We start from the raw sequence: 12221 nt of genomic DNA on the forward strand, positions 1-12221 counted from the left end.
CAAGCTGCATCCTTAGGAGAATGAAAGGAAACTGAAAACACAGGTACTTCCTAGGTTTGCACTGTGGCAAAGCCTTGGAATAATCAGCATCAGCGGCTGCTGTTCATCAAGACCTCATTTTAAGTTCCCCGTAGGACACACTGCGAGCAATTACGAGAAAGTTTAACAACTTGGCGCCAATCTGATCGTTTGTGTATAAGCAGGTCTTTTCTATTGTTCGAAGCTGAAAAACATGCTCAGCTTTTCACCGAGGTGATCTAATTTCCATCCTCTGTACAGCGTATGGGATCATCGTGCTTTTTAGTGCTCTCACAAGTAACAACAAATTAAAAAATCCAAGCTCCTTTCCAAACCCTGAAGATTTGGCTCCGCCGACGTCTCCAACTTTACCGCATTCCTCTTTCTCTCTCTTGTTCACTGGGCTCCAACACACAGACCTTTGCATGAACTCTGGGAAGCACCACCTCCTTCCCACCTCAGGCCTCCAGGCTTGCCACTTCCTTTGCCAGGAGCGCTACCTGCCTCCACCTCCCTAAATCCACACAGCCACAGGCTGATCTTTTAAAGAGCATAAACGATATCGTGCAGGGCCCCCGATGGCCCTTCTATAGCTTCTCCCGCCTCTGAATGCCCACGGGACTTCATCCTCGCCTCCATCCTGGTACTTCTCACCTTCTGTCCTGTCTTCACTATTTGTGTATGACTTGCTTCCTCTATAACGTTTTCTACGTTTGTATCCACATGGGACCTAACACAGGGCGCAGGACTGTGATGGGTAGGTGGATGGATGGATGGGAGGGAGGCAGTCTGACTCTAAGAAAAGTAAAAAAAAAAAAAAAAAAAAAAAAAAAAACCCAAAACCAACAAACCCGAACATACAGAAAATCTCCCAGGAGTCCAGAGACCCGATATGAAATTTTCTCAACACACCAGATTTGCGTTGTCTACATGTGGCATTCAGTGTAAGTATAAAAAGCTAATGTTTCAATAAAAAAAATGCAGGGCGAGATAGGAACAGAGAGAAAGGAAAGGTGATCCGTTCACTTAGAAGGAGTGGCTGAGACTTTCTGGTTGCTCTCACACCAGAGGAACTATTACTGCCTCCAGGCCACCTCCGCACTGGTGGTGCCAGACCCCCGGGCTGCAGTGACACCCAGCCTGCCCTCTCCAAGGGCAGCAAGGCCAGAGCCAGGTGGGCGGTGGAGGGGCCTGAGGTACGGCCTGCCTGAGACCAGGAGATCAGTTTGCAGTGGTGGGGCAGCCTTGACAGGCAGGGTGCACTTGGCGGGCGCAAGGGAAGATCTCAGGGGCTAGGAATCTGAGCGTCGTGTTTGAACCTGGCAGTGTGTGCTGGCCGCCCTCACCCACAGCTCTGCCGCCCTCGCTTCCACTTCAGGGGCTCCGGGCGCTAATGCTGACTCAGTTACAGGGCAGTAGGTTTGGAAAGTGTTACCCGTGATCTGTGGATGAGTCCATACAGAGATGGCACCCGTGCTCTTCCTTATTTAGCCCTGTCTCCCCAGCATTTTGTGCCCCTCATTCCTTTTCCAAGATACCACATCTTTTTCTCTCCTTCCCTTTTGAAACGGTCTTCCCTTGGACACTAGAAGACCATACTGTCAGATTTCCTCTTGGCTTCTGACCTTGTCCCCCCACCCCTACCCAAGTCTTTGTGGCTCCTCTCCTTACACTAACTCTAAATGTTGGGGTTATTCCAGGCTCAGCCCTGAGGCCTCCCTCTGGGACTTGCCCATCCAAGCCAAGGGCTTAGGTAACCATGATAGCTGTTGACCGGTATGCCAAGGTACTTCCCGGCCCAAACTTCATTGTCAACTCTAGACCAGCCATCCACTTTACATGTCCAGCTGGCTGCCTCACAAGCTTTTCACACAAAATGTGTTTAAAACCAAATTCCTAGTTGTCATCCCTTCGAGTCAGAAGGCTGGAAGCTATTCTTATAGGTTCTCCGTCATTCTTCCTTGCCCGTATTCTATTCAACACCAAATTTTATTGACATAACCCACTAAATAGCTCGTTCACCCAAGTCAATGTCCACAGTAGCCCTTCTAGACCAAACCCCTATCACCTCTTGCCTACAATACTTTTTGACTGAATGAATTCCCAGAAACTTCTCTTGCCTCCATCCAGCAGTCGGAAAACCTTACCAAAATATATTCTACCAATACCTCTCTGCTTACAACTCTGATAATTCTCCTTGACTTTTAGGATAAAGACAGAATTCCTTGACATTGCTACAAATACTTCCATGGTCTAACCCTACCTACTTTTCCAGCCTAATTTCATATAACACTCCTCACTGGGACATCTTCACCTCTCTCCCATTCATTTCATTTATACCTCACTTTGTCTTTGCTTCCTCAGCTTTTTAAAGTTCTTTTGTGAAGGGAAAAGCATCATGGTGGGGAGAGATGAGTTGGGGCTAACATTGGCAACCACCATGTTCTCTCTTGTTTGTCCAAAGCAGTTATGCAAAAAATTAAGCCTCCATTGTCCAATTGAATATTATTTCCTTCCTCCGAGTCAAAAAACTGGCCTCCTGTAAACTGACACTTTTATGCTCAAAGATAGCTGCCGTCACCTCCGAGAAGTCACTTGTAATGAGGCTCCTTAATAGGAAATCCAAATGTAAAGAGCTAGACTGAAAACAGTGAACAAAATGAATCTTGAGAATAGTATACTCAGATTAAAAAAAGCAACCCAGCAAATGCTTATCTTCAGAACAAAAGCAACTATTGAAAGTGTCCTTCATTAATTATTTGAGAATATGTGAGCAAAGGAGAGGGACAGAGGGGGTGTGGGGGGGGGGAGAGAGAGAGAATCTCAAGCAGCCTCTATGTTCAGCATGGAGCCCAACGTGGGGCTCAATCCCACCACCCTGAGATCAAGACCTGAGCCAAAATCAAGAGTTGGACACCTGACCAACTGAGCCATCCAGGCACTTTGAAAGTGTCCTTTAAATAGCAATCTATTCTAATGTATTCTTTGTTATTTTTACACATATTCAAATTGAACATATGAAGTCCAAAGCAAGATCAATCTGACATCTATCAGTGAGGTAGATACCAAAGGCACTGGTAGCTATCATCCTATTTGCAAAAATCAAAGTCTCCAAACCTGAAATGCTCAACATGACACGGTATTTTTACCATATTGTACTTACATGTGATGATGAAAATGCTCTTAAGTATTTTCTAGTTTTAAAGCCTCCTACATGGAATTTTTCTTTCCAAGATTTAATATGTTTCTCAGGTTGGGTGAATACTTTAAAACAAAGTCTGAACATTTCTTCGTTTAATCTTGAAATGTGGATTAATGTGTGAATGTCTGCTTCCAGTTTTATCTTTTTAAGGCATGTCACAATGTTTTCTAATTAAAATAAAAAACCAAAGTGGCACTTCCCTCACGAAGAGTCTTTTAATTGAACTCAGTTTTTTCCTCTCATATTTTTCACAGCTGCCTTTTAAGCCAACAGAGCCAGAACCACTGATGTGTATCCTGCCTGTTTGCTTCTCAGGGTATGTAAATGCCCAAGTAGGTGTGAGTAAGTCTGCACCAAGAAGTGCCCTAAGGAGAGGAACACTTCAGGTGTTCTAATCACATGGGCAATTTGGGATGTTAGAATTATGGACCAATCTTTTGAACCCTTAATAGTCCAAAGTCATCAAGAGTCAAACTCAGGTCACCACATTTTCCTTTGGAATGATTATGACTTAAAAGGAGTCCCCTAGTTTCACTGAGTTCATAGCATATTCTATTACAACCTAGATGTGGAAACGGCACACATGGACCGCAGATACTCCACCTGGTAAGGCATACACCAGGAGACCACACCTGGAGATGTCTTCCCTTAATCCCCCACTAGGGTCCAGGCAGACAGCAGGGAGAGGGAAAGAACATCCCAGCCAACAGGGAGGTTGGGGACACCAATTTTCATCTAACTAGCAAAGGAGTTCAGGGTACAGGAGGAGGCTCAGTCTGAGTTCAAAGGTGAAACAGAAGAGGAGATTAGGACATGAGATACAGAGGAGTCTCTCCTTTCCTTGCACCTGGCACCTACAAGGGCTCTACTCCGAGACCACAAGTGTCAGCCTCAGTATGGAGGCTCAGTGAGTGTGCGTGGTAAGGATTCCATATGCAAATATCCAATACTGCTATGTAAACCCACACTCTTCTGCCCCCGTATATAGCAATTTTCTGTATTTCTAAGAAATCATCTATAAAGAAAAACATCAATATGGAAAGCATATTTGACTAACTTCAGAGTACAGTATTCATTGAGCATTTCCACATGACTCAACAAAAGGTATACTCTGCCCTCTTAAGAATCAACTGAAATAAACAACAGTAGAGTGCTCAGGACAGCTAGAGGTGACACTTGAAGCAATGAGGACCAAAAGAAAAAAATAAAACGTGTATAAGGAGTCTGGGTAAAGAAAAGCTAAAAAGGAAATTCTGATTTGTACTGAAAATGCTTTTCAGAGTATACATATTAAATATGGTTTTTCAATCATTTCAGTTTGTTTTGTTGGCTCCTTTAAAAAGTTACCAAATAATTCCTTTTTAAACCTTGCATTGCTTTCATGAACAATATACTTCTGTACAAGGAAATTAGCCATAGATTCTTCTGCTGTCTCTACATCCCTTCACAACGCTGAACCCGGTTAGGTATGCATATGCTTACTGTGCACCACAGCAGTTCTCAGTTTGGACAAAAGAACAAAATGGTAATTCATGTGCATTTACAGTGTTGGGAAAATATGTATGAAGTGCATTTATAGAAGCTTCCTTAGAGATTCTTTTCTGAAAAAATCCATCTGAAAACAGTAAATTAAAACTGTACTGCTTAACGTCAGAAGAATGAATTAAGTTAATGTCTCTTAGGGGACCAACCACTTTTTATACCTCCATCAAAAGAAGAAACGAAGATCAGACTGGACCATGAAGCCTCCACCAGGGAGCAGGTGCAATGTGTCTTGTATCTCAGCTGAACAAATGTGCTGCTACTGCACTGTCACTTCCCATGGCAGGTCAGCTGTGGCTTCAGCATGTGAACATCCCCTCCCACCGTGTACAACAGCCCCCCACCCCTGGCCCCACGAGGCAAGAGCAGAAGCTTTGGGTTACTGTTGGACCTGGTGCTATTGCAAAGTAGACCGGTCTATCTGCTATGAGAAATGACCTTTCAACATTCAGAATCCCCTTTTACCAAAAGCAAAATGGGTGATGATTTGAAATAGTAAGTACGTGCAAAGCTTACAATGTTCTGGCCATGAAACTGTCCTGATCCTGAAAGACTCTAAAACTTATACCAACGGACTCCAACAGGGGGAGAAAAATAGCCTCGGGACATAAATATGCATGTATAGAATCATAATGTCAACAGTCATTGAACAGCGGTAAAAAACAAAAAAAACAAAAAACAAAAAAAACTTATCCCTACCCCTCAACTGTCCTATTTTTTTTTTAACTGAGCCACCTAGTCAATTCCAACCTGCATGACAATCTGACAACAGAGTTGAACAAAAAAAGAATAAAAGAGAAAGAGAAAACTTAGTCATTTAAAATCTGTTCTTTGGTCAATGCCTCACCAACTAGAGTTTGTGCTTGGTCTTAACCTGTGGTTCCCTGACATTTTTAAAAGAAAGGCCACCATAGGGAGTCATGTATACAAATAAAGACTTGAAAATAGCCAGGACACAGATGCCCCTACTAGAGACATAGGGATATTCTTATTTAAATGAAAATTTTTAATAAGAATTAGAAATATTAAACTAGCAACTGAAATCTGGTCCTTTTACTAAGTGCATGGCTCTGGTCAAGGAAATAACTTTTCTGTGCCTCAATTTTCCTATCTATGAAGGAGGATTACATATGCGGTAACCCAGCTCTGATGTAACTGAGAATTCACACAGTTCATTTGCCGGCTGGGTATCATTTTTCTCACCTACAAAAGGAGAAGCTTTTGTAGAGAACCTCTAAGGACCATTCTCATTTAAATACCATGATGCTGGGGTGCCTGGCTGGCTCAGTTTGTGATCTTGTGGTTCTTGAATTCGAGCCCCTCACTGGGCTCTGTGCTGACAGCTCAGAGCCTGGGGACTGCTTTGGATTCTGTGTTTCCCTGTCTCTGCTTCTCCCCCGCTCATTCTCTTTCTCACAAAAAATAAACATTAAAAAAATTAGTAAAAATTAAGTAAATACCATGATGTTGTAATAAGAGAAAAAAGTATGGAAACATGCAGAACTTTTTATAAGAAATGCCCCAAATGAGTGCAGCTAAAGATGTGAATAACTTTTCCAATGTTTAAATCAGTGTGGGAAATGATTTGGCTGCGATTTAATTTTTTCTAGACTGTGAATATTCACAAAATGAATAAAAATAAAATCTGGAAAAGAAACAGCTGGCATTCTGTAAATGGTCGCCAAGCCTGAAGAAGTCTAGGATACATAGACCTTTACCCAACTGATCTCCACCTCTCCTCTGATACAGCAGAAGGAAAAGGCTAGAGCCCTTACATTGACCAGTGATGGAAGAAGAACCATTCTTTTCTTTCCTAATCGTGACATAAGGAAGCACATGACTGTTGGGCAGGCACCTATACAGACATACAGTCACCCACAGACACAGAAAAGACTTAGCTTTTGGCTTTGAATATAATTCAAATATTACATCATGTACCTGGGGGTTATATTAGAGCACAGCCCAGTAATGATTCAGTAATCTGCTAGGCCTAATTTGTGACTAAATTAGAGTTCCAGAATCTATGGCACTCCTATTTCTACACTGGTCTGTAATGATCCAAGTCTTGTCCTTGGAAATTTCTCTAGGGTGTGTAAAAAAAAAAAAAAAAAAAAAAAAAAAAAAAAAAAAAAAAAGTCAATATACTTGAGCCCACTAAGAGCTTAAATGGGAAAAGTATTCCCAAGATTGCCTCAACAACTTAATTTCATGCTCCTGACTTTCCCATAAACATTGATCACAAACCAACATTCTTCCTCAGCTCCTTGACCAGTGGAGCTAAACCGATGGCTGTCCCCAGTTCAGGACCCCAGAATTTAAGTCTTCATAGGTGTTTCCAGCTTATGCCCCCAATTCAAATCCATACTCTTATTTATTGCACACACTTGAATATAATAAGGTGGGAGGTTTTATTTTTCGGGGGGGGGGGGGAAGGTCACATTTAAGTCTTTTCAAAATCTTTTTCAATTACTTTTAATTTTAAAATATTATTTGGGGAAGACCTGTCAATTTGAAATGATGTCAGTCAATGCATTGGATACTTATCAGTAAGAAAAAGCCTAGGCTATTGAACCAACCCTCATAATTGTTCATTATCTCACAATTTTGAGTGTCGAAAATCATAAACCTTTCAAGATGATTATGCTGTGAAGATTACAATGTGCGTTGAAGGATAATCTTTAAATCTTTTAGACGTTTTGAAAATGGTGTACTTTCCAATGACGGTGTGAAAAACAGACACAAATGGAGCTATATCTCAAGCCACCTAAACCGAAGCAAAGAAGAAACTGTATTAAAGTTCTGTTAGCTGCTAAAGGTGGAGTTTGAATGTAATTACTTCATAAAATGTGAATTTACAAACTAATACTTGTAAGTTATTTTATAAATTATGTGACTTTAGGTTTGTGAATTAATGTGCTACATTACACACAAAAAGCCATGTGACCACTGCATTTACACTGCTAAATGGTTTCATAATCAAGTTGGCCAAACCCTTTTTTTGGTGGGGGATGGGGAAAGTCTCCAATTAAGAAGTGAGAGAGCAGCTTATGGAGTGCTCATCATATATTTGAGCATGTTCTAGAGAGCAATAGACCTGCTGAATCTGTATGTGATAAGATCTGGTGTTTGCCAAAAAGCAAGGATAAGAAATGATACGACATCTGATCTTGAAATTCCATCTGCTCTGAGTCCCTTGTCAGGAATTCCCATTTATTTCATTGGGTAAAACTTGGGGTTCATTTCAGCCTGAGCAGAAGGACTCCTCATCACCTTTCTTGAGCTAATGAAAGGAACCTCTTAAAAAAGTTCACCGCTTAAAACTCAGAAGACAGTATGTTGACATTCAGCATTGGCAGGAGAGTTCTATGACAATAATATTGAACACAGTGCTTACTAGGCACTGTGCAAAGTGCTTTAGTATGTAATGATTGCAACAACTTATTTTCCTCATCTTAGAGACCAGGAAACTGAGTACCAGGGGAAGTAGCTTGCCTAAACCCCACAAATAGGAAGTGGAGCTACCATTTGAACCCAGGCCTGCACCTGTATGCATGATGCTATACCATTTCCACAGTTTAAGTAACAGAATCCAGGAGAGAGTATAAACCTTTCCAGGGCTCTCTTCCACGACCCACAGCATCTCTCTTCCAGTATCCGACCATGAGAGAAACCAGACTAGTGTTCTAATCATCTTGGATGTTGAGCTTATCATTCTAGAATAATTGCTTCAAGACATAACTGATGGCTGAATCCAACAGTATCATGTTGATCCTCATTCTTTGTATATTTATAGTTTTATGTCTGAATACCATTTATTATACCTACATTGTTGTAGATCCTCCTTTGGCTAGCAAAACATTCCTCTTTGATAATGTTCTCTATTCTCAAAGCCCATTCCTCCTTATTCTCCATTGTTCTTCTATCTCCTTGGTAAGTGTTGAGGTTTCTCTTACCTCTGTGTCCCAGGTAATATCATCTATTGTCAGGGCTTTGCTTTCTCCCTTTGGGCTCACCATTTTATATTTCAAACTGTTCTTCTAAACTTCAAGATCACAGTTCCAGCCGTTCACCAGGACTGTTGGCCATCTCCACTGGCATCCCTGACTTAACATATCCCTATAGGAACTCATTCCTTCCTCTTCATCCACTATCCAACCTTGCTCCCAATTCGGATCCTTGAGTTCTCATTTCCTTTAATGGCATCGCTATCTAACCAATCACACTCACCTGAAGCCTCAGACCCATCCTGGACTCTTGCTTATTTCTCATGACATCCCCTTCTATCCCTGACACATACTCATTGGATCACCAAATTCTTTCAACTTTACCTTCTAAATGTTTCTGTAATCTGTTTCCACTTTGCTATTTCTGCCACCACAATGAAAGCCTTCATCATCTCTCATTTGGATTCTTGCAATGGCCGTTTATTGCCCTCTCCTAGCTCAACTCCGTCTAAGGCGTTCAGTGAGCGACCTTGCTAAAACATGAATCTGGCCATGCCCACCCCTGCTTCTATATAAACCATCTGCAACTTTTCTTTACCTATGAGGCACTATCCTAGCTGTGCAGCCTGGTACATAAGGCTCTTCACAGCCAGGTTCTTGGCTACATTTCTAGTCTCACTCTTCTCTACTTCTTGCCCCTTCTCCAGTCATGATCTGTGTGAACTGTGATCCAGACCAATGGAGCTATATGCCACATTCTCTCACACACCAACTATGAGCTCCTGAAGGGAAGTCCTTATCTTGCTTAGCAATCTCTGTGCATCCAAGTTCACTATTTTTATCTCGACTGTTGGCTTCAGAATTTTTAAAGAAACATGGTTCTAAGCATTTTAAAGCACTTTACAATAATCTGTCATCCTTCCAACAGCTCTGCAAGGTTGCAGAGTACTGCTGTTCCCATTTAACAGGTGAAGGAGAAGATTCCAAGAAGTTGAGGAGCCTGAATAGTTACTAATAAGAAAATAGTAGCCAAAATTTGAAGCCAGATCAGGCTGACCCTAAAACCTGTGCTTTAGCTGAGACCAACCGTGAAAGTCTCACTGATGACATCTAACACATAATTTCACCTTCAAGGGAACAGCCAGGAAGCAATGCCATGGCTTTCAGGCTCCCATAGGTGCAGCCCACAGGGCGCACAGATGCAGGTCACTTTGGCAAGTGGCCAGTCCCATATTTTAGTCCAACTTACACCACATCCCAGCAGCCCGTGAATAGAAAAGCATGGGTGCTCTACCCTAACGCCAAACTTTTCACACTCTCATTGAACGCCAAAATGAAGCCCTTTTTGAGGAGGGAGTCTAATATCTTAAGCAACCTATCTCCAAGGAAGGGGAGAGTCTAGAAATGAAACTGAACATAGCTTCTGACTTGTCTAAATAGAATACTCAGTTTGTCTATCCTTGAGTCTGTCCTCGAGTCTGGTTTTACTTAACAACTGATAAAATCCTACATATTTATTTCTGTTATCTAATGCTAACACATTAGATGTGGCCAATGGGAAAATTGCTTCAAAAATTACCCATTATATAAAACATATGTACTTGCTCCCTTATTACTTTACAATGTGGTCCCAAAAGCTCCAGCCTAAGAACTCCTGCGAGTGCCAGATGTGTCCCTGCCAACAGCTGGTGTATAGCTTTGTGCAAATCCAGTTCCATGTTTTCGTATTTTAAGCCAAGGGCTATAGTAGTTGATCCATAAGCAGTCCCTTTGAATTCTAATATTTGGAGACTCTCTCCTTACTTTTAGGATGTTTCTCACTAGGTTAACCATAAGGGAACCTAACCTACATCATTATTTTCATAAATGGCTTTTAAAATGGTAATCAGGGATGATGGGTTGGAAGTTAATTCCAAGATTATTTTGGGAAAAAAAAAAAAACACTGTATCAATTCATTCAAACACATGCCAAAATATCCGTGCCATTCAAATAGAATTCAAGCCAGCTATTTATGGAAAGCATAAGATAACGCAGTGCGTGCGTGAACATTGTCTCACGTTCACATATGTGAAAATGACTCTTGGACCTAGTGAAATAATTACTGAAAGGCCATCAGGTGCAGGGAGTAATCTAAACATGAAAATTCAGGGTAATTAAACAAGTGAATATCATCGGTCAAACCAAGTGACAGGGAAAACACCCGTTATGTGTTGTCATAACTGACCCGTGCCTATAGCAAACAGTTGCTAGGTTCTCAGCAAGTTTTGTTTACGTGAGCGACTTGAACTTCTCACAATATGACAGCCCTTGGACACCCTAGATAAGATTAAATGATCTATGGGGTGCCTGGGTGGCTCAGGTGGTTGAGCATCCAACTTCAGGTCATGATCTCACAATTCGTGGGTTCAAGCCCCGTGTCGGGCTCTGTGCTGACAGCTCAGAGCCTGGAGCCTGCTTCGGATTCTGCGTCTCCCTCCCTCCCTCTCTCAGCCCCTCCCCTGCTCATGCTCTGTCACTCTCTGCCTCTTTCTCTGAAATAAACATTAAAAAATATTTTTAAAAAAATCAATCTATGACATAGGCACCCAGTAAATGCCTGTTGAATTAATGTGAGAATACTATTCGAAGTAACGTTGTGCAAAAATAAAGCGTTGCTAAGACTCCTAAGGCTCAGTTTCCATCCCGAAGATGAGATGAGGATTCCAGAAGGATTATTAGAGAGGCTCCTTTTCAATCTTTATGGTGTTCACACTCACAGAAAACATTCCCACCACAATTCCATCAACGAAAACACGTGATGGGAAAAGAATTCGTACGCCGGCATATTCCTGATCAAACAGGGCCCCACTGATCCCAAAAGCAACCAAGACGGCACATTTTTAAAGGAAGGAAAATCTTGGTTTGGCACAACCTACTGGCTCCCATTTTAACACCAGACAGCCGTATAGAACATTAGACTTTGGTTACACCGCGTCTCTGGAGAAGCCCCAGCCGCGGGAGGAGTGGGGAGCTTTACAGAAGTTCTCGACTCAGCGGGAATCGTCGGAGGTGCGCTCGGCCGTCGCCGTGTGCAGGGCCAGGGCAGCGACGTTTCCTCCGGGAGGCCGACTCACCTTCCCTCCTGGAGGTGGCCCGGGCGTTGGGCAGGAGCAGCGCGACGCAGAGGCAGCCGCACAGCCAGAGCGCGCGCATGGCCGGGCCGCGCGTCCGTCCGCCGCACAGGGGTCGCCGCCCGCGCCTCGCGGCTGCTGGTTTGCGCTCCGCGCTCCGCTCTGCCTTTCTTTTCCTTGATCAGGTGGTTTTATCGACTCCTCTACCTGACTCAGTCCTGACAGGAAGAGAGCCTGTGTTTCAGGGTGTGACTCACCTGTGAATAAGGAGGACCCAGCCCTCAGCAGCCAGACAAACACACACCGCGCACACCGCGCCGCGAGAGCGCTCACCCCCGCCGCCGGGCTCCCCCCGCCCTCGCCGCGAAAGGGGTGCACACCTGGCCCGGGCCGAGGGCGTGGTG

The 12221-nt window shown here is 43.0% G+C and overlaps 1 protein-coding gene across 1 annotated transcript in view; it reads right to left on the bottom strand.

Moving 5' to 3' along the window:
• LAMC2 (laminin subunit gamma 2) overlaps positions 1-11899 on the bottom strand; it is a 57047-nt gene extending 45148 nt beyond the window's left edge. Inside the window, exon 1 of the mRNA XM_030302973.1 lies at positions 11821-11899. Within this exon, the coding sequence (XP_030158833.1) occupies positions 11821-11899 (79 nt within the window). The remainder of the gene's footprint in view (positions 1-11820) is intronic.
• Positions 11900-12221: the final 322 nt, after the last annotated feature.

This window comes from Lynx canadensis, chromosome F1 (genome assembly GCF_007474595.2).
Source record: "Lynx canadensis isolate LIC74 chromosome F1, mLynCan4.pri.v2, whole genome shotgun sequence".
Lineage (NCBI taxonomy): Eukaryota > Metazoa > Chordata > Mammalia > Carnivora > Felidae > Lynx > Lynx canadensis.